General features: G+C 41.5%; 2 protein-coding genes and 1 long non-coding RNA gene across 3 annotated transcripts; all 3 read left to right on the top strand.

Annotated features, from left to right (window-relative positions):
- The first annotated feature begins 1,946 nt into the window (after positions 1-1,946).
- Positions 1,947-7,623, top strand: LOC124260250. Its single transcript, XM_046694509.1, has 5 exons — positions 1,947-2,095; positions 3,270-3,380; positions 4,710-4,794; positions 5,844-6,019; positions 7,546-7,623. The coding sequence occupies exons 1-5, from the start codon at positions 1,955-1,957 to the stop codon at positions 7,621-7,623; spliced, it is 591 nt and encodes a 196-aa protein (XP_046550465.1). The 5' UTR covers positions 1,947-1,954.
- Positions 7,624-8,069: 446 nt separating this feature from the next.
- LOC124260251 lies at positions 8,070-8,775 on the top strand. Its single transcript, XR_006894036.1, has 2 exons — positions 8,070-8,234; positions 8,289-8,775. It is a non-coding gene; the product is annotated as an uncharacterized LOC124260251 (long non-coding RNA).
- Positions 8,776-13,187: 4,412 nt separating this feature from the next.
- On the top strand, positions 13,188-19,193 carry LOC124260246. Its single transcript, XM_046694504.1, has 7 exons — positions 13,188-13,364; positions 14,048-14,158; positions 14,948-15,032; positions 16,161-16,316; positions 17,252-17,346; positions 17,968-18,260; positions 18,342-19,193. The coding sequence occupies exons 1-6, from the start codon at positions 13,212-13,214 to the stop codon at positions 18,016-18,018; spliced, it is 651 nt and encodes a 216-aa protein (XP_046550460.1). The 5' UTR covers positions 13,188-13,211; the 3' UTR covers positions 18,019-18,260; positions 18,342-19,193.
- Positions 19,194-19,699: the final 506 nt, after the last annotated feature.

Genomic DNA, 19,699 nt, shown 5'->3' with positions numbered 1-19,699 from the left:
CCTGCGTGTACGTTTGGGCGGTAACACGGCCTTGAAAGACATGCAAGGGATCCTGTCAAGCACACTGATCCCGCCCCAAATCATCAAACTTCCTCCACCCCAGCGATTAGCCTCCAAAACACAGCAATTGGCGCAACGCTCACTGCGTCTACGCCACACACGCAAACGTCCATCAGCGTGACTGAGGTGGAATCTGGATTCGTCTGTGTGTCCATCTGCAATGATGTCTACACGAAGTTAGACGTGCCTGACGATGGCTACATGTCAGAATTGGACCAATATGCGGTCGACGTGCACGGGGGGGGGGGGGCGCTCGCGGTTCTGAACACGCCTCTCGATGTAGTGGTCTTGATACGGGGTTGTGACGCGTGGTAGTCCCGGACGTTGGCGGTGACGTGTGCTGCCCGTGTGTTGAGGTCAGTGGGAGAGTCTATCAATTTTCGACATGTGACAGTTGAACTGTGCGGCCACTGCACGGGTGGATAATCCAGCATTAAGCAAACCAACTGCTCGCTCTCTCTCTGAACAGCCGATAATCGAGGCATCATTACAAATTCAGCAATGGAATTAAAGACCAAAAATCATGTGATTCTTACATGAAAATTGTCGAACTTTAATCCTGCTTGAATTTCGGATCAGTTGGGTCATCTGTCCATGCTCTACATGACAATTCGTGGTTATGTGATCATCATGTGTCACGTGACCGCACCTGCATGCATGCTGCTCTCACTTTGCATGCTTTTCAGGGGACATGGTTAGTTGATTCACACAACAGTTTGGTTTCGAACCATTCACGTCAAGAAAACTTATATCATCAGAATGGGTGATGCGTTTCTAATGGCTTTTCAGTATATTTTCATGGCGCACGTGTAAGAGCTAGTGACGGCGACCCTTTGATCTAAAACTCACTTTGAACTTTGCCAACCTTTTACTGTTACCGCCATTCAATTTTCTAATGCAGAGAGATAACTTTATAACACACATTATATGAGGGTTAGGAATATATGTTTACATTGTAATCTTTTTCTGTAAAATTCAGTCCTGTCTAACATCAGGTTTGTCACGTAATTTAATATGTATATGACCTTCATACCTAGTTTCATTAAGAACATGCTTGCAAGACGAGCAAAGAATGTTAACCTCAAATGATAGATAGACAATATGATCAAGTACCAAGTGATATATATGTTATCATAACATACACAGCAACATGCATTAACCCTATACAGCCAAAATGATTGTTTACCACATACATTCTCATTCTCCGCGCTAGATGCACCATAACAGGAAAATTAGCACTTGCTGTCAAAATTTACATGTTAAGTTGTAATACTTACATTTTAGCATAAATGTTTAAAGTTCTTCTGGAAATGCTGTTTTTCCAAGTCTGTTTCGGCACCGATGATGAAGGCCCCCAATTCCTTAATCTCCTCCAACGTAAGGACAGGTTCAGTAGAAAACGTTTTTCTCTTGATGGTTAATGTTCTTTTGTCTCTATTATAAATGAATCTAGTGTCGTCCTCCTCAATAATTAATAAAACAGTATAAGCCGTGAGGAAATTTCGATGGTTATAAAAATTCTGTTCCTCTAAGAATTCATTGACAATCCACCTGAGCAGGGTGGACACGTGGCAATTTAGAAGTAAACATTTGATGGAAACTTGAAACTGAGTCTTTTCTTCGTAAAAAAAGTAGAAGCAAATGCACTCCCACACACATGGAAATACGAAGATAAACACAAACACAGAAACACGCGCAATGCCCCATGTGTACTGTAATCATGAACTTGAAGTTTCAATTTCACCCTACTCTTAAAAACTAAACCAGTCTTTATCAAATTATATACGAAAAATATTCGAAATACCGACAGAAGCTTTGAGACAACTCCCAGCCAGTGACCATGTTTAAAAGCATATGTTTGCTAGTCCGCGTTGCCTTGAGGTAACCAACGACGATGCAGCTTAAGAGTATATGTCTCTTGGCTCTAGTTCTCGGTACATCTGATGCTTACCAATGCTGCCCTCCCGCTAGGTGGAAAACAGAATCTTTCTACACACGTTTGGAGCTGCAGACCAACGTGGCCAGTTACCATTCGGTAAGTTTGTGTTTGTTTGTTTGTTTGTTTGTTTGTTTGTTTGTTTGTTTGTTTGTTTGTTTGTTTGTTTGTTTGTTTGTATGTTTGTTTGTTTTTAACGCTGTACAGCAAAGTTCCAGCTACTTGGGCTTCACACGGCGAGGGGACGCCAGAAACGGGCTTCACACATTGTACCCATGGTTTCAAAAGGTTCCTTGGTTGGTGGGTTGGTAAACGCCGCACTCAGAAATGTTCCAGCTATATACCGATGGTCTGTGAACAATCGAGATTTACCGGTGATCAACAGAAAGAGCATCTATCTCCTCAGTTGGGATACTTTGTGTAAGAGGATAAATGTGAAATGTGAAAGTGTCTATCCATAAAAAGTGTTCCTCTTTGTGAAATAATTGATTTATTAATTACAGAAGATAGAAATTAATCCTGTTTTATATGTGAATTAATAAGTTGATGACGTAACTTGTAACTGTGCTCTGAGGACTTAGTTTCGGGTGCTTAAAGTGTTGTCAGGTGATGATTGAAACCCAAGATTTAAAGAATGTGTGAAGGTGAGTTGCGATGTCTTGCTCAAATACAATGTGGGCAATCCTGGAAGAGTGTGTGAGTAAGTATTGTTTTAAGCCGCTTTTAGCAATACTCCAGCAATTTCACGGCGGGGGACACCAGAAATGGTCTTCACACATTATACCCATGTGGGGAATCGAACCCGGCTCTTCGGCGTGACGAGCGAAGGCTTTAGCCACTGGGCTACTTCACCGCCCCTGCATAAAGTGAAGCAGGACGCGGGTTGTTTGGCTTTGGTATAATGCCAATTGTCTGAATATCTCGGTGGTGTCTAATGAATGAACGCCTCTTTTAGCAATATTCCAGCAGTATCATGGCAAGGGACACAAGGGATGGGCTCCGGACATTGTACCGAAGGTTTGGAAGGGACACTTCTGAAGTTACCAAGGAATTGCCGCTCGCCATCGGCGTAAGACATCCCTCTAAGCAACTTGCATTACCGTGAATGATTATGAAATTATTTAAACGATAGGTTTAAGAAAAATAGCGAATACGTACCTACGTGTACATGCACACTATTGCCACACACGCACGCACATGCACACGCACACAATCTAATCAACAACGACAAAAGGCGCACACAAAAGGCAAAGTTTCTATTTCACTTTTTCAGGAACTCGAAGAATTCTTTCAAGACCTTGACAATAGCAGATTTGCTTCAGTAGTGGAAAGGCGCTATTATAGGAATATTCTACATCTGAAAATAATCTCAGATCACAAAACTGTAAGTAATATTAGACACTCATGCATTTGTGTGTTTGTTGTTCAACGCCGCACTCAGCAACGATTGCATGTATCAATCTTCCTCTGTGTCTGTTTATAATACTTGCTCTTGGTGGGTTTTAAGAGTTGTAAGAATTTGTTTCCCGATCCTTTTCACTTTGTGAATTTAACATGTTGTAACGAAACTGTTCAGAATCAGTCTGAAACATAAAACAAAATTGGAAAAACAGACAATATGGAGTTGAACGGAGACTTTCTTATGAAACAAAACAACACGGTCTGTAAATTATCGCGTCTGGACCAGACACTCCAGTGACAAATATCATGAGCATCAGACAATCCATAAATCAGCTCAATGAAAATTGATCTGTGCAACTGAGATAAGATGGCATGTGTCAACCATGTCAGTGACCCTGACCACCCGATCCCGTTAGTCGCGTCTTACGACAGGCATGGGTTGCTGAAGACTGGTTCTAATCCGGATTTTTACGGGCACATGACTCCAGATATGGCGAGATAAATAGATAAATAAGAGATGGGTCATTCTTCAAACTCTTGGTCAATACTTATGTGCTCACGTGAGTGTGAGTTTAGTTTTACGCCGCTTTCAGCAATATTCCAGCGATTTCACGGCGGGGGACACCATAAGTGGGCTTCACACATTGTACCATGGCGGCGGTCTGTAAGTAATCGAGTCTAGACCAAACAATCCAGTGATCAATATCATGAGCAGCGATATACGCAATTGGGATACGATGACATGTGTCAACCAAGTCAGCGAGTCTGGTCAGCGAGACCATCCGATCCCGTTAGTTGCCTCTAACGACAAGCATGTGTTACTGAAGGTGAATTCTAGCCCGGCCCTTAACAGGTCTTGGTTGAACATTCAATTCTGATCTTCGTTCTCCCTACCCCTCAATTCCCAGATATCTTCAGAAATTTCTTTTCTTTAAAGCATTATTTCAGCGAACTACGTTGATAACGAAGACTATTGTATCGAACTGACGGATATAACGAACTGTCATATCAGTTTCCCACAACGTGTAGGATGATGAAGTCGTAATGCGTTTAAAGATTTGTTGGCTTGTTGTTTAACGCCGCACTCAGCAATATTCCAGCTATATGGCGGCTGTCTGTAAATAATCGAGACTGGATCAGATAATCCAGTGATCAATATCATGAGTATCGATCTATGTAATTGGGATACAACGACGTGTCAAATAAGTCAGCAAGTCTGACGACAAACGTGGCATGGGTTCAGGTTTAATGTGGACCTTCACCGGAGCATGAAGTATGTATGCACTCATGCGTTAATGCATTTTTCATTCAGATGGTAAAGTACACCATCGACAGAGACAGAAACAGATGTCCTGTAGAACATAACCACGACCCAGTTCACACATTTTGTATTCCCGGTATGTTCGTGCCGAACTCTATTAGTTGGCTTTTTTGTTTGTTTAACGCAACACTCACCAATATACTAACCATATAAATAGTAAATAAAAAATAATCGAGTCTGGACCACACAATCCAGCGATCAACAGCATGAGCATCGATCTACGCAACTAGGTTTAGATCTAGTTTGTTGTTTAACGGCAAATTCCAACTAATATATATGGCGGTGGTCGCTAAATAATCGAGTCAGCACCAGACAATCCAGTGATCAACAACATGAGCATCGATCTAAATGGGTTACGATGACGTCAACCACGTCAGCGAGCCTGGCCACCGATCCCGTTAGTCGCCTCTTACGACAAGCATGGGTTACTGGAGACTAAGTTTATCAGTACGTATAAGTATAAGTACGCACATGTGGTGCACTTTTTTTCTACTTCAGTTTACTAAAGAAGACGCTCATGTTTACAGCTATTATTGGATTTGTGCATGGTGATCTTTACGAATTGTAGAATTGCTAGGTGAAGCCCAATTCATTACGGTATTGCCAACCACCATCCTCTGTATTAAAATTACTGGATGTTCGTAAACACGGTTTCACACTTTCCGACTTGAACACAAGATCCACCTTTGTACGAACACCACCTTTGTACGAACACCACAAGGTTATGTAATGAATCATATCCCTAAAATGTTCCACCCTTCTTTGATATGTAGTACACTCCAAAATATAAATATATTCTCAATTATTGAATAACCTACTCTAAACCCAGCCTATTCTACTTCTACCTTATGAAAACAGTTTGCCCAGAATACCAATCTATTATTGAGAATATTTGTGTCAACATTTAAAAAAACCACTTATTATCCATACCGTTTTAGCCTCCTTTCATATGAAGAGATAATTAAGTATAGCCCTGGGCCCAGATAGAGTTAACTTTCCTTTATCGTATAGAGTGTTAAATATATTTTCTAAAATTGTTTAAATTGTATCAAGTAGATCTTTCTTATCTAGCGTTGGTGTCACGTATTTTTCTTGTCCATCCCCATGCTATAATTTGTATTTCAGACAGTGCTACTCCCGGTTTCCAGGTGAAACTGGGGTTTGGTGATAACTCCCTTGAAGCCACTGCTTATTATGATGAAGATACACTCAAGGATGACAAGTACCAAAGAGGCATATGGTACCTCGTCAACGAGGCATGTATTCCTCTGCAACGTGACAGGACTGGTCTTGACGAGGGGGTGGGTATTTGATGACGTGAGTGAGTGGGTTGGTGGGTGAGTGAGTAAGTGAGTGAGTGAGATAGTGGCTTTACACCGCCTTTAGCAATATTTCAGTAGGCGATGTCATTATCAGCAGATCATTCGCAAACTTGAACACGAACAAAAAAGTAGCACAATGTCCGATACATAGTAACGTTTTACGATGATGTCGTATTGGCCAGAGTCGATTTACACATGACTATCTGCTAAAAACGGATGGGGATGGACCCCCCATATGTCTCTCCTGCGATGAGGCTTTCACCGTCAAACATATTCTGCTTGACTGTGTGGACTTTACATCTGCAAGGGACTCGCATTATCACGCAACCAATCTGAAAGATCTGTTCTCCAGCGTGAGCGCTCATCTGATACTGAACTACATGAGGGAAGTTGATCTATATCATAAATTGTAACTGTGTAATGACACTAACGAATTTACTTGCTTTTCAATTTAGTGCTATGACATTCTCTTTTCCAAAATGACAATGTAATGAATGTGTGTCTTTGAAATGAAACCACTTTGTACTTACAATGTATATTAATGCAGACTTGTTCCCGTCACTATATGGCTGGAATTATGCCGATCTGACGTAAAGCCCAACTCAACTCAACTCAACTCAGTAATGACTAAAACGGTCAAATCAAATTGGATACAGTGACTTGTGTCTACCAAGTCAATTCTGACGCGTATCATCGAAAGTTTGTCTAATAAAGTTTATTATAATCTATATATGTATATAGCGCCGATTTCCAGCTAGGATGCTCACATGCGCTTTTTGTTTTGTTTTTCCCTCGATCATAGGATGCTTGATAACGGTGTTAGCTTCTACACGAAAACGTTGCGTGTATTTGCTATGAGAAGTTGTCTATCCATAAAAAAATATGTTTTCTTTATTACAGTCGGTATATCTACATCACTTCTACCTCGTATTACATTACTGATTGATAATTAACAGCTCACCCACGAAATATCCCAATATGCTACCCATCATAAGGCTTGTCCGTATCAAGTACCCAGTTTTAACGTTCGGGCAACAACTCGAAATAACGGCGACGAATCTTCGACATTCTGATGGGGGCTGATCCTATGAGTGAGTGGGTGAGTGAGCGAGTGAGTTTAGATTAACGCCGCTTGAAGCAATTTTCCAGCAATATCACGGCGGTGGACACCAGAAATGGGCTTCACGCATTGTAAATTTGCATGGAATCGAACCCGGGTCTTCGACGTGACGAGCGAACGCTATAACCACTTGGCTACACCACCGCCCCACTGATCCAATGACTTTACAGAGAAGTTGAAAGCTTTAAACATGGAAACTCTATCTTGTGAACTACTTGTTTTTGTTAAGAACAAACAAATTAAAAGACAGAGTTCAAACTTTGCTACAAATCTGCTTTTACGATAATATCAGCAAACAATATTGGCTTTCCAGAGAGGTAGTATTTGAATTATGTGTTTTTAAAAAAGAATTATGTGGTTTTGCCTCACACTTATTCTATTTCAGAAACAGAAGGCAATGAACTTCTTTGAAGTCATCCGTTACAAGGCCTCCATTGAGAAGTTGAGCCAGTCACGTTTGTGAGCCACATAACCGATATGGATAAATGTGTACTCTGCTGGTAATTCCCCATATATACTCTTAAAAATGTAGGGGAATCTGAACTTTAAATTTAGATAGGAAGTATAAGTCTTAAGAAACTTTTGAAAGACGTCTTGTGAACGCACCACCATTTGTCTACATCACCACCCCTAAACGCAATGCATGGGGTGTAAAACTTTAGGGACCACGAACATTTAATATGGACACGAGGTAAGAAAAAAATGACAAAATCGTAAATTGATCTCACGATATTCAGATAAACCATCCCTATAATTTATTATTTGTCTTTGTTTTCATCAAAACGTGGTTCTGCAAGCTAAACTAAAGTGGAATTAGACAGCTGGATGAAAAACATCGGCCAGAAATGATAGTTAAAAGATTATGGCGTCCATCTTGGATTTGTGATTGGCCAACGCTATTTTCTGAACAGGAAGCCCATGGTGAACGATCATGCCAATATTGGTGCTTGTGTCACAAAGTGTACGATTCGGCCTATTTTGGTCTGTTATCCACCCTACTAGTGCACGTGCAGAACGCAGTAGCCAAATACACGTACATAGGGTGTGATTTGATATTTTGAGGTACTCTAGAAGGTCGATAAATCACTGTAGACCATTCATTGTGACAGTCATCTTGTCATCTAGAAGGTCGATAAATCACTGTAGACCATTCATTGTGACAGTCATCTTGTCATCTAGAAGGTCGATAAATCACTGTAGACCATTCATTGTGACAATCATCTTGTCATCTAGAAGGTCGATAAATCACCGTAGACCATTCATTGTGACAGTCATCTTGTCATCTAGAAGGTCGATTAATCAATGTAGGCCATTCATTGTGACAGTCATCTTGTCATCTAGAAGGTCGATAAATCACTGTAGGCCATTCATTGTGACAGTCATCTTGTCATCTTGCATGAGGAAGAGCAAGTGTTGGTGTACTCTCAAGACATTCATTATTTTCATATCAACATTGATTGACTTCAATATATTTCCGAATTGTTTCAATCGTAAATTAAAAATGATGTTCCCCTACTTTTTTAAAGAGTATAGTTGATCATCTGTCCGTTTGTTCCTTGGTGTAGTACATGAAGCTCGTCAAAGCTGTATAAACTAGAACCATTCCTGATATTTAGGACGCTTTTTGTTCTTATTTGACCCCGCAAACGTGTGTTTAGTTTCCTCCGCTTTTAGCAATATTCCAGCAATATCACAGCGAGACACCAGAAATGGGCTTAACACATTGTATCAAAGTGGGGAATTGAACCCGGGTCTTCGGCGTGACGAACGAACTCTTTTACCACTCCGTCTAGAAGGAAGGGTAGAAGGTTACTCTCAGTAACAGAGTCATTGCAAGACAATAGGAGAACTTGAACAGCAATTAGTCGCAGCTGTCAAGAGGGACATGGTGGTTCAATCCGCTAACACCTATCTCTTCAAATTTGCCCGAACGACTATCCCTCAATCTGCCAATGCTGGCTATTGCATCCTTTAAATGGAGGCGTATGTCCCCAATCCATTCCGGTGGTACACCAACCAAATATATGGTACGGATCCACGTCATTCCGTGCTGATAAGTAAGTGCTGGTTGCAGGAAGGACGTGAAGTGTGAAAACTATTACTACTACTTCTACTTCTACTACTACTACTGCTGCTGCTGCTGCTGCTGCTGCTACTACTACTACTACTACTACTACTACTACTACTACTACTACTACTACTACTACTACTACTACTACTACTACTACTACTACTGCTGCTGCTGCTGTGACCTGACACGTATCAAATATGTCCAACCATTTTGAGCCGCATGGTGACAACAATCGGCTTGTACCTGGGGGGTCAATAACGTTCTCATTGACATCCAGTGTGGTCTCAGAAAAAAACCACCCATTTCATTAAAAGTCATGGAGTCCTCCTAGGATAAATGGACAAGAAAAATTAAAAGCTCCACTGACTGACTGGGTTTGGTTTTACGCCGCTTTTAGCAATATTCCAGCAACATCACGGCGGGGGACACCAGAAATGGGCTTCACACATTGGGCCAAAGCTCCACTTGAACAGGTTCAAGATTTCGAAAACCCAGGCAAACTGAATTCATTTTTTGTGTAAATACGAACCCTTCAAAATTCCTGGCTCCCAAGCCACAAAACGTCCGTAGCCCTACGACACTCGTAAGCCTATGACAAAGTATAGAGTTACGACAGGCCGTAACGTTACGAATGCCTTGTGGACAGGGACCCTTGTTTATATACTGAGTCAAAAAAGAAACCTCACAAAATGTAATTTGCAAAATAATGAATGAGTTTACTCTGATGATCCACCTATGTATCCGAAATGGGATCCCTATCTTTCGACTCTAGAAAAACGTTAGCAAAACCCACTCAAACCCACCCATTCGTCGTGTAAAAGACGTTAGTGCCAAATCAGGTTTTGCACATGCAGTCGATCACGTGATCTTCGCATCGAAGTTTTCTTCATATGCACGTGTTTGCATTGGCCTCAAGAATTGAAAAAATACTTCTAAACTACAGTTCTAACGGTACTTGAAATGCCACGATTGTCAAATGTGCAACGTGAACATGCCGTTGGCATGTTGCAAGCAGGAAGATCAGTTATTGACGTCGCAAGAGCAATGGGATGCAGCCGTCGTTCTGTGTATGACTTGCGAGGTCGTCTACAACAAACTGGCACCACTTCTGAACGCCCAAGGTCGGGTCGTCCACGTCACGCGACGTCACGAGCAGAAGACCGTCAAATCGTCCTACGTCACCTACGTGACAGATTTCTGCCGGCTACATGAACCAGGGCTGAGATGTTTAGAGGTCGACTGTCCTCACAGACCATTCGAAATCGGGCTGCCAATCTCCATTCTCGACGTCCATGTCGTGGGCCAATATTGACGCCGTCTCATCAACGTCATCGTGCTATGGGCCCAACGTCACCTCCGATGGACCCAGAGAGACGGAATTCGAGTCGTCTTTAGCGATGAATCAAGGTTTACCCTCAGATTCGCGGACGACGACGTCGTGAATGGTATGCCCAATGTTGTGTACAGGAAGTCGACAGATTCGGGGGCGGAAGTTGCATGGTGTGGGGTGCTTTCTGTGGGAACAACCGTTCTCGACTTCTCGTCATCCGTTGAAACCTCATAGCTGCTGCTTACTGCGACCAGGTGCTCACTCCTGAACTCGTTCCTTTCATGCGTCTCATGGCCCAGGTCTCCAGTTCCAGCATGAAAATGCTCAGCCGCATACCGCGATGTTAACAAAATCTCCTTCAAAAACGCTTGAATCAACGTCATAGACTGGCCATCGAGGCCCTCTGACCTTAATCCAATAGAGCACGTTTAGGATGCACTTGGGAGAGGCTTCGTGGTCTTCGGAACCAACCTCAGAATTTGCAGGAACTTGGCGCTGCCTTGCAAGAGCAATGGCGCATAATCCCCAACCACGTGTTCACAAGCACCAGGCAGTCGATGAGGAGACGATGTTTGGCAGTGGTGAATGCGCGGGGCGACCATACACGATATTGAACTGAGAAATGTCGCATTTTTATTCTTGTGATTTGACATTCTGTATACCCATGTTTTGGAACGGCGGTGTAGCCTAATGGAACTGATTATGGCATTGTCAGTGTATCGAGTACCTCACACATATCTCAGCAATGAAATAATAACAATTTAACCATCTCACCATCTCTTGTTCTTTTATAGTGCCCTGAAGAAAGATTGTGGAGTTTCTTTTTTGACTCAGTATATTTTTATGGTCCTACTGCGGAGGGAGAAGAGCAGGACAAATCTTAAGCCTCATATTTCACCATCACGTAACATTCTTATAAATTATATAGAGTATATGCTACTCACACTTTGCTAAGAATCACAAATTTCCCAATTTTGTTTAAACATAGATTTATTATTTGAAATTGTATCCATTCAAAACTAGATAAATAATAATATAGTAACCCTTGTTTAGGCGAACAACCACTTTAATCTAACCGTATGCACTTGATACATGATAAATCATAGAAATGGTTTTCATGGCACCAATCAACCATTTTGCAAATCATGGAACGAGTCATTTACATGTACACAGCATCTGGCAATATCAGGTATGGGATCCACAAGATGAAATGACATACTGAAACCTAGGATCCATACTTACAATAAGCTTAGATATTTAAACCAAATTAGACCCACATCATAGTTTGCTGTTGAATCCATGGTTTGATCCATAGCAAAGTGATATATGACATACCATTTACACATTATCTCAGATACCTTACAGACAATGGTTAACAACAATCTATCAACAGTCACATGCATAGCACAGAGTCTCTCAGATATCGATTCACTAACAACGACATACCGTTCACAAAGTATCTCATGTACCTTACAGACAATGTTCACAACAATCTTGCCGAGCACAATGCAAGGCAATAGCAAGTATCACCCGTTAGCGTCTTTTTGTATGTCTTATCAAGGGGGTTGAACAAAAGAGCTTCCGGTGTTCCCGGCAGAGGGTACTTCTGTTACACTAATAAGAAGTGATTTATGCATACATTGCATCATTTTTTAATAATTTGTTTGTTTGTCTGAGACGAAAATACTCTCAATAAGACGGATGGAGGTGCAAGGATGTTTTCTTTGCTGTTTAACGTCCCAATGAGCAATAATCCAGCTGCAAGCCGGCAGTCTGTAAGTAATCGTGTCTGGACCAGATAATCCAGTGATCAACATTATGAGCATCGATCTATGTAACTGGGATACGATGACGTGCGAACCAAGTCATCGAACCTGACGACAGACGTGACATGGGTTCCCGGGAACAAGAAGTATGCTGGCTCTCCTGCGTTGTTGTTATTCAGATGCTTAAGAACAACATTGACAGATTTAATTAAAGTTGAAAACGTCTAAGATCTCTTTCAGTCGCTTTTAGTTTCCACTAAGATATCGGTCAATCTGCCCTAAACTCTTCTGTTTTCCGGATCACATGGTTACCACAAGCAAGCCTTTACGTACAAGGGGTTCATGTTACGTGTATGGTTCTTTAAAAAAAATATATATAATTAATCTGAAAATTATTGGAAGCATTCAGCGATATATATTTATTAAAATCGGTGCATATTACTATTGATCACAGATGTACAGAGGTTATATTAAATGTACTTGGCAAACTGTAAGATGTCAGTTATTCACAATCCAACCGTAAAAATACACTTTGTCATAAATGGTTTTTACTGTAAAAGGTGAATCAATTATAACCGTTACATTAAATTTTTAATCAAAACGGGACAACGTAACAGTTTCCTTTTAACCTGATAAACCCAGGGGAATATTTGAGAAAAAATTCAGGGATTTTGTTGAATAACGTTTATTAAAACGAAAATAAAATGTATTTTGCAAAAAGAAAACACAAGGCTTAGAAATACGTTGCAATAGATATAAAGAATGTTTTATTAGTCTGAATATAACAGCAATCTAGCATAATAAGCAACTCTTGAGCCCCGTGGTATTGCTTATAAGGTAGAGAACCTCGCCTCACACCACACATTTCACGATCACCTGGAACCATGTTGGGGTACATAGTCCTGCTCTCCGTGTTGTCCACGTGTGTGGGTGGGGCAATAGTCTGCTGTGCTCCTGATAAGTGGTTCGCCCACAGATTCACCGCTGGCCTTCTCATGAGAACAATGGATGGGGTGAATGTTCCCTTCTCCAATGACGTAAGAATTCTCTTTCTCCCATCAATTGCACATACACTGACAGTACCGATGTTCATTGCAATCAGTGGATAGCCTGGTCCGTATTCACGCTTCCACTGCCACCACACAGCTTGAATATTGCTGAGTGGACATTTACACAAACAAAGTGTCAATACCCAGTTTATTGGCCACACCGTGTTTGACAAGACCATCATCACCCATACGTGTGGGTAACGATGTTTGACGAGAACATCATCCATACGTGTGGGTAACGATGTTTGGCAAGACTGTCATCCATACATGTGGGTAGCGATGTTTGACAAGACCTGCATCCATACATGTGGGTAGCGATGTTTGACAAGACCACCATCCATACATGTGGGTAGCGATGTTTGGCAAGACCGTCATCCATACATGTGGGTAGCGATGTTTGACAAGACCGTCATCCATACATGTGGGTAGCAATGTTTGACAAGACCGTCATCCATACATGTGGGTAGCGATGTTTGACAAGACCGTCATCCATACATGTGGGTAGCAATGTTTGACAAGACCGTCATCCATACATGTGGGTAAAGATTAGACGGTACCAACCACTGACCAACTACTCTATCAATTTCTCTTTTATGACATGTGTGGGTTCTGGAGGATCTGCTAAATTACGAGTACTTGTATGTGTAAATACCTGTTATTTACTGTTTCAGGGGTATTCTGAAGAATACTTTGATGCCGTCAGTGAAAGGTCGGTTACTACGGGCAACTACAGCCTTGACGACTTCCAAGAGGAATCTAAAACCATATCCGACCACAAGGCGGTAACGTTCACCTTGCCTTTCATTGTGTTTCGCTCTTTTTAAGATCCGATTAATCATTGCTTTATAGCAACCGATGCTTGTCGTAAGAGGCGACTCACGGAATCAGGCGGTCTGGCAGGCTGACTTGGTTGACACATCATGGTATGGTAGTTTTACCGTCGACTTGGTTAGAATTAGTCTTAAGCAACCCCTGATTGTCGTACGAGGCGACTAACGGGATCGGGTGGTCTGGCTCGCTGACTTGGTTGGAACTTTATAAGCCGAAACTGTCCCAGCTGGAACACAATTTTAATGTCACTTTTCGCTTTATTGTTTATCACAATTTTATGACTTATTATAAACCAAAAGTCACTGTGTTCTGTGATCTTATTTGTTGAAAAACAAAATCGAATGGTATTCGATTCTCTGAAATCACAAGAATGTTAGCTGGGTATGAATACGTAAAAATATCGCACACAATTGTATTGTTGCGTCGTCAGCAGTGGTGACGTCATTCAAATCATATTGTGACATAAAGTCGGAATGACGTTCCAAATGAGCAGTTCCAGATGTTACCATGAGAACCAACTGAAACAGCCAGCTGATGACACTTCAATGCTGTACCCGTACTCGATGTCAATGAGTGCAGACAGAAAAACGTGTGTAGACCTTTTGGTTTACCTTTGTGTTTACAATGTCGATAAACATCATGCATTGGCCAGTTCCCGGGTGTTATTGAATATTTGAAGCACGGGAATATTCCATCTGAAACCTCCAGCTAATGTAATACCTGAAGATCTCGTGTTTCAGCATCTGCGTTATGAGATCGACCTCAAGAGGAAAATATGCACGATCGAAACGGAACACCAACCATTTGACAACTTCTGTGTCACAGGTTAGTAGCCTCCATTGTCTTGTTAATGCTGGTTGGTGATTGTTTTACGCCGCACTCAGCAATATTCCTGCTATATGGCGGCGGTGTGTAAACAATCGAATCTGGACCAGACAATCCAGTGAACATTGATCAAAACTGTTGATCGATTCCGGGTTGGAACTGGTCTTCAGCAACCCATGTTTGTCGTAAGAGGCGACTAACGGAATCGGCTGTTCAGACTCGCTGACTTGGTTGACACATGTCATGGTATGCCAGTTGCGTAGATCGATGCTCAAGCTGTTGTCTGGTCAAGACTCGACTATTTCCAGACCACCATCGTATGACTGGGATATTGCTGATTGTGGGGTTAAACAACAATCAACCAACCCAGATCTCTGGTTTAGATCCCATAACAGCATCGGCTGGATGAGCTCGGTAGGCGTGAGCATTCGCCACATAAACTTGCACAACTTACCAACGTTTTGTGGAAAATCCTGGAAGCAACGAGTGATTGAGTGAGTGAGTGAGTAAAGGCTTAAAGTCACATCGGCAATATGTCACCGATATCGTGACTAAAACTAGTCCTAAATTCATAATGCATACATATAATATATAAAACCCTGTCAACGAAGGACAGTAAAATTACTAGTTTATCACAAAATGAGTTAAAACTAGCTATCATATATCTTCACAAGCAGACAACTATTTCTTAACAATACAATGTAAACATGGCCTTTTGATCGCCAACAACTAAAAGAAGATCACCATGCTAGGGACCACGGGGACTTACAGAACTTTTGCTACCTGCATGGACCCTAGTTGGATTTACACCCTTCCTTCAACCGCTGGCAACTGTAGTCGAATTTAGCCATAAATTAAAACAACAAAAATTCTATGCTTGAAGAAAATCTGGAAAGTTTAATTTACTTTGAATGTTTCGGGACTTACGTACCCTCTCAAGATCGAAGCAACGAAACAGATCATCATATCCCAATTGTATAGATCTATGCTCAATCACAGGAGTGTCTGGCCCAACGCTGATTATTTACAAACCATAGCTGGAATATTTGCTGAGTTGAAAAAACAAACTAACAAATACATTTCTGCCATATCAAGGAACATGAGAGTTATTGAGTCATTTTTTTTCAGATAATTTCAAAAAAGAGTATGATTTTGTTCTTGGACTCGGAAGTAACACCCTGTCATCAACAGCTTACAGTGAAGATGAAGGCCATGTTGTAACGGTCATTCAAGTCTCGAAAGAGTGCATTCCTATACAAACATACAGAGTTGGTAAAGATAAAAGTGAGTAGCAGCAGTCGAAAGTGGGTACGTTCCTACACTTGCCTGACTAGTACTTGTATTTCGTGAATTCTTAGTTGATTTATTTCTTTGTCAGGTTCTACGATAATTCCAGAATTATTTATAATTACTTTCTCCAGACAATGTGTGAGGGAATATGGTTTTACACCACTTTTATCGATTGTCCTGCTATGTCACGGTGGGGACACACCAGAAATTGTAGTCATTGAGCCCATATGGGAATCAAACCGTGGTCTTCAGCATAACGACTTGACGTTTGAACCATGAGCCTACCTAGCCTATTGGTTAAACCGTTGCCGCGTCACGCCGATTCCCCACATGGGTGCAATGTGTGAAGCCGATTTGTGGTGTCCCCCGCCGTGATATTGCTGGAATATTGCTAAAAGCGGCGTAAAACCAAACTCACTCACTCACTCACTCATTAGCCTAACCCACCGCCCTTCCAAATAAAGAATCGCTCCGTATATACTGAGAATGTCTATTCAGTAAGATTCATGACAAATGCACTATTTTGGATTGAACGAGATGAGCCACACGTACTTGAAGTAGAGGAATGCTACCGTGTCAACACTTGAGAAATATGAAGCATGTCTGTAAGGCTGCACGACACTGTCATGCAGAGGAATCAAAAGAACAACGTAACAACCGTTAAGATCTGACTTGGTTGACACATGTCATCGTATCCCAATAGCGTAGATCGATGTTCCAGCTGTTGATCACTGGATTGTCTGGTCAATAATCGATTATTTACAGATTGCAGTTCTATAGCTGGGATTTTGCTGAGTGCAGCATAAAACTAAATCAGTCACTCGGTTGTGTTTAAACCCATGCCACCTTGCAATAACGCATTATGAAAGAATAGTTATGCGACCAGAGCATGTTTGTTTAAAACTAACATACTGTGTATCATTATTCAGACTACTTCCTTGAGACAGTTGGGTTTTCAACCTTCGGTGTAGACTTCGAGGACTCTGTCTTTGATGTCCCCGATTACTGCCCGAAGTCTTCAGAGGTAGGTGATGTTATTTTAAAAGCTGTATCTTAGTGCAAACCAAATGCTTATATTCCAATTTGTAAGTTCTATATTTGCCAATATTTTTCTGCTCAGCATATTTGATGGTTTAGTAAGGGAGAGCTGGTTATACTTTTACAGTGTGTTTGTCATGTCAGCACTATTTCAGCTGTATATAATGTCAAATCATTACATCCCACCCGGTCGCTTTACGACTGAAATAAAGCAGATATGACGTTAATCTTTAACTCACTCACTACAGAAATGTTCTTGGAAAACAAACTAACAGCAGCAATGTATTCAACTTTCAACTCACTAACCCAATCCTGCTCAGATGACCCTTGGTGATCCGGGTTAGAATTGGTTTTCAGCAACCCTTGCTTGTCGTAAGAGGCGACTAACGTGATCGGGTGGTCAGGCCCGCTGACTTGGTTGACACATGCCATCGTCTGCAAATTGCCCAGATCGATGCCACTGCTGTCACTGGTTTGTCTGGTCCAGACTAGATTATTTTCAAACCGCCGACATATAGCTGAAATACTGCTGAATAAGGGTTAAACAACAACCAACCAACCATTCCAGCCCTGATGGGTCTATAATGCTACTGTTTGTTCTTTTCAGGCCACGGAAAAACATGAGACTCTCTCTTTTCAAGAGATTCCTCTGCCGTAGAGAGGACTTGTCCGACTGTAACCCGAACACACACCCAAACCCCACCCACCCTATCCCCGGGTGCCACCACAGAAGTGAATGCTCAGCGTTACCTCATGAAATGAGAATTCAAGGAAGACCAAAAAAAGCGTGTCAGCTCACAATATCTGCTGTAATACTTTCTTCCTGATTGCGTACAGGGAATCCTTTAAACGTATGAATCGCTGTAAATCTTAGGTTGAAAGAAATATCTATATCCTTACGTTGATCACTTCACAAAGAGTGATATTAGTTTTACGATGCTTTTAGCAATATTCCAGCAATATCACGGCTAGGGACACCAGAAATAGGCATCACACATTGTACCCATGTATTGAATCGAACATCTTCGGCGTGACGAGCGAACGCTTTAACCACTAGGCCACCATACAGACCCTACTGGAAGTGACGCAGGACCTGGGTTGTTTGGTCTTGTTATAATGGTCGAGGTGCAACGCAGATCAACAGGTATTATTCCGATCTCGTATATTATCCCTAATCGGTTACCACAAATGCATTAGTGCTTGTGCAGAGAGGGTTGGTGGGGTGGCCTAGCGGTTAAAGCGCCCGCTTGTCACGCCGAAGACCCTGGTTCGATTCCCAATATGGGTACAGTGTGAAGCCAATTCTTAGTGTCCCTCGCCGTGATGTTGCTGCAATGTTGCTAAAAGCGACGTAAAGGCAAACTCAGTCACTCACTCTTGTGCAACTAAACAGTGACCAGGAAGCGTGACACAGTGGTAACATGGCTGTCTCGAGTGAGTGAGTGAGTTTAAGGTAATAAAAAAAACACCATTTATAAAACAATGTTCCCATCAAGGACAGTAACATTACTGATTGTCACAGGTTGTAAAACTAGTGCGTGATAATATATGGGTCAGATCAAACAGCACATACGCCTCCTTTCAGTGTGAAAGTTTCGTATCTAAGACAAACATCGATACTGCATCAAATTCTAAAATGTAAACAATAAATAAAAATACATCCTAAACCAGCAGACTTTCTGTGGTATAATTACTCGAAGAAACGCTGAACATTCGAGACTGTGGATACGGTCGTATAATCATATATCGTATATTATGATCCTTGTATACGCCCCTCGCTGTAGTATGTGATGCATGTCAAAGCCGAAATAAATATTTTGTTTTCAGCATGGACACGTGTGTATTTGAGTTGTTATTCCGCATCCTCCAGTGTGATATTAATCCACTCCTAGGTCACCAGTGAAGGTCTGTCTTAGAATTAGCCTTCAACAACACATGCTTGTCGTAAGATGTCAATGACAGGACTAGCTGGTCAGGTTTGCTGACTTGATTGACAGCATGTCATCGTATCCTCATCACTTAGATGGATGTTCATGCTGTTGATGACTGGATTGTCTGGCCAAGACTCGACCATACAGTTATGATATTGCTGGGTGCGGCGTTGTACAAACACAATCCATTCTCAGCTTACCAGTACCCGATTCCAACAAAATCAGTCTTATTTATTTTATAGAATAACGAAGAAAATGAACACGATTAACTTCATTAGATGTCACGGGTACTGTGTATACAGGTAATGGAAAGATATAGTTTGATATTATACCATACAGATATCCAGCCAAAAGGCCTATGAAACAAAAATAAAGGCTTCGACGTTACATGTGACAAGGCAGAGGTTT

Source organism: Haliotis rubra, unplaced genomic scaffold (assembly GCF_003918875.1).
Source record: "Haliotis rubra isolate DU_JTF1 unplaced genomic scaffold, ASM391887v1 Scf757, whole genome shotgun sequence".
In the NCBI taxonomy this organism is placed as follows: domain Eukaryota; kingdom Metazoa; phylum Mollusca; class Gastropoda; order Lepetellida; family Haliotidae; genus Haliotis; species Haliotis rubra.
The sequence above is the reverse complement of the archived record's forward strand: the minus strand, read 5'-3'. Positions and strand labels throughout refer to the sequence as shown.

What these genes read in the sequence shown, in the direction of transcription:
- LOC124260246 (XM_046694504.1), top strand. Translation starts at nt 13,212, where the DNA reads ATGTTGGGGTACATAGTCCTGCTCTCCGTGTTGTCCACGTGTGTGGGT. An exon ending in ATGTTCCCTTCTCCAATGAC is followed by an intron (nt 13,365 to 14,047) that starts GTAAGAATTCTC and finishes TTACTGTTTCAG; the next exon opens with GGGTATTCTGAAGAATACTT. An exon ending in ACTGCCCGAAGTCTTCAGAG is followed by an intron (nt 17,347 to 17,967) that starts GTAGGTGATGTT and finishes TGTTCTTTTCAG; the next exon opens with GCCACGGAAAAACATGAGAC.
- LOC124260250 (XM_046694509.1), top strand. Translation starts at nt 1,955, where the DNA reads ATGCAGCTTAAGAGTATATGTCTCTTGGCTCTAGTTCTCGGTACATCT. An exon ending in TAATCTCAGATCACAAAACT is followed by an intron (nt 3,381 to 4,709) that starts GTAAGTAATATT and finishes TTTTTCATTCAG; the next exon opens with ATGGTAAAGTACACCATCGA. An exon ending in TCACACATTTTGTATTCCCG is followed by an intron (nt 4,795 to 5,843) that starts GTATGTTCGTGC and finishes TTTGTATTTCAG; the next exon opens with ACAGTGCTACTCCCGGTTTC.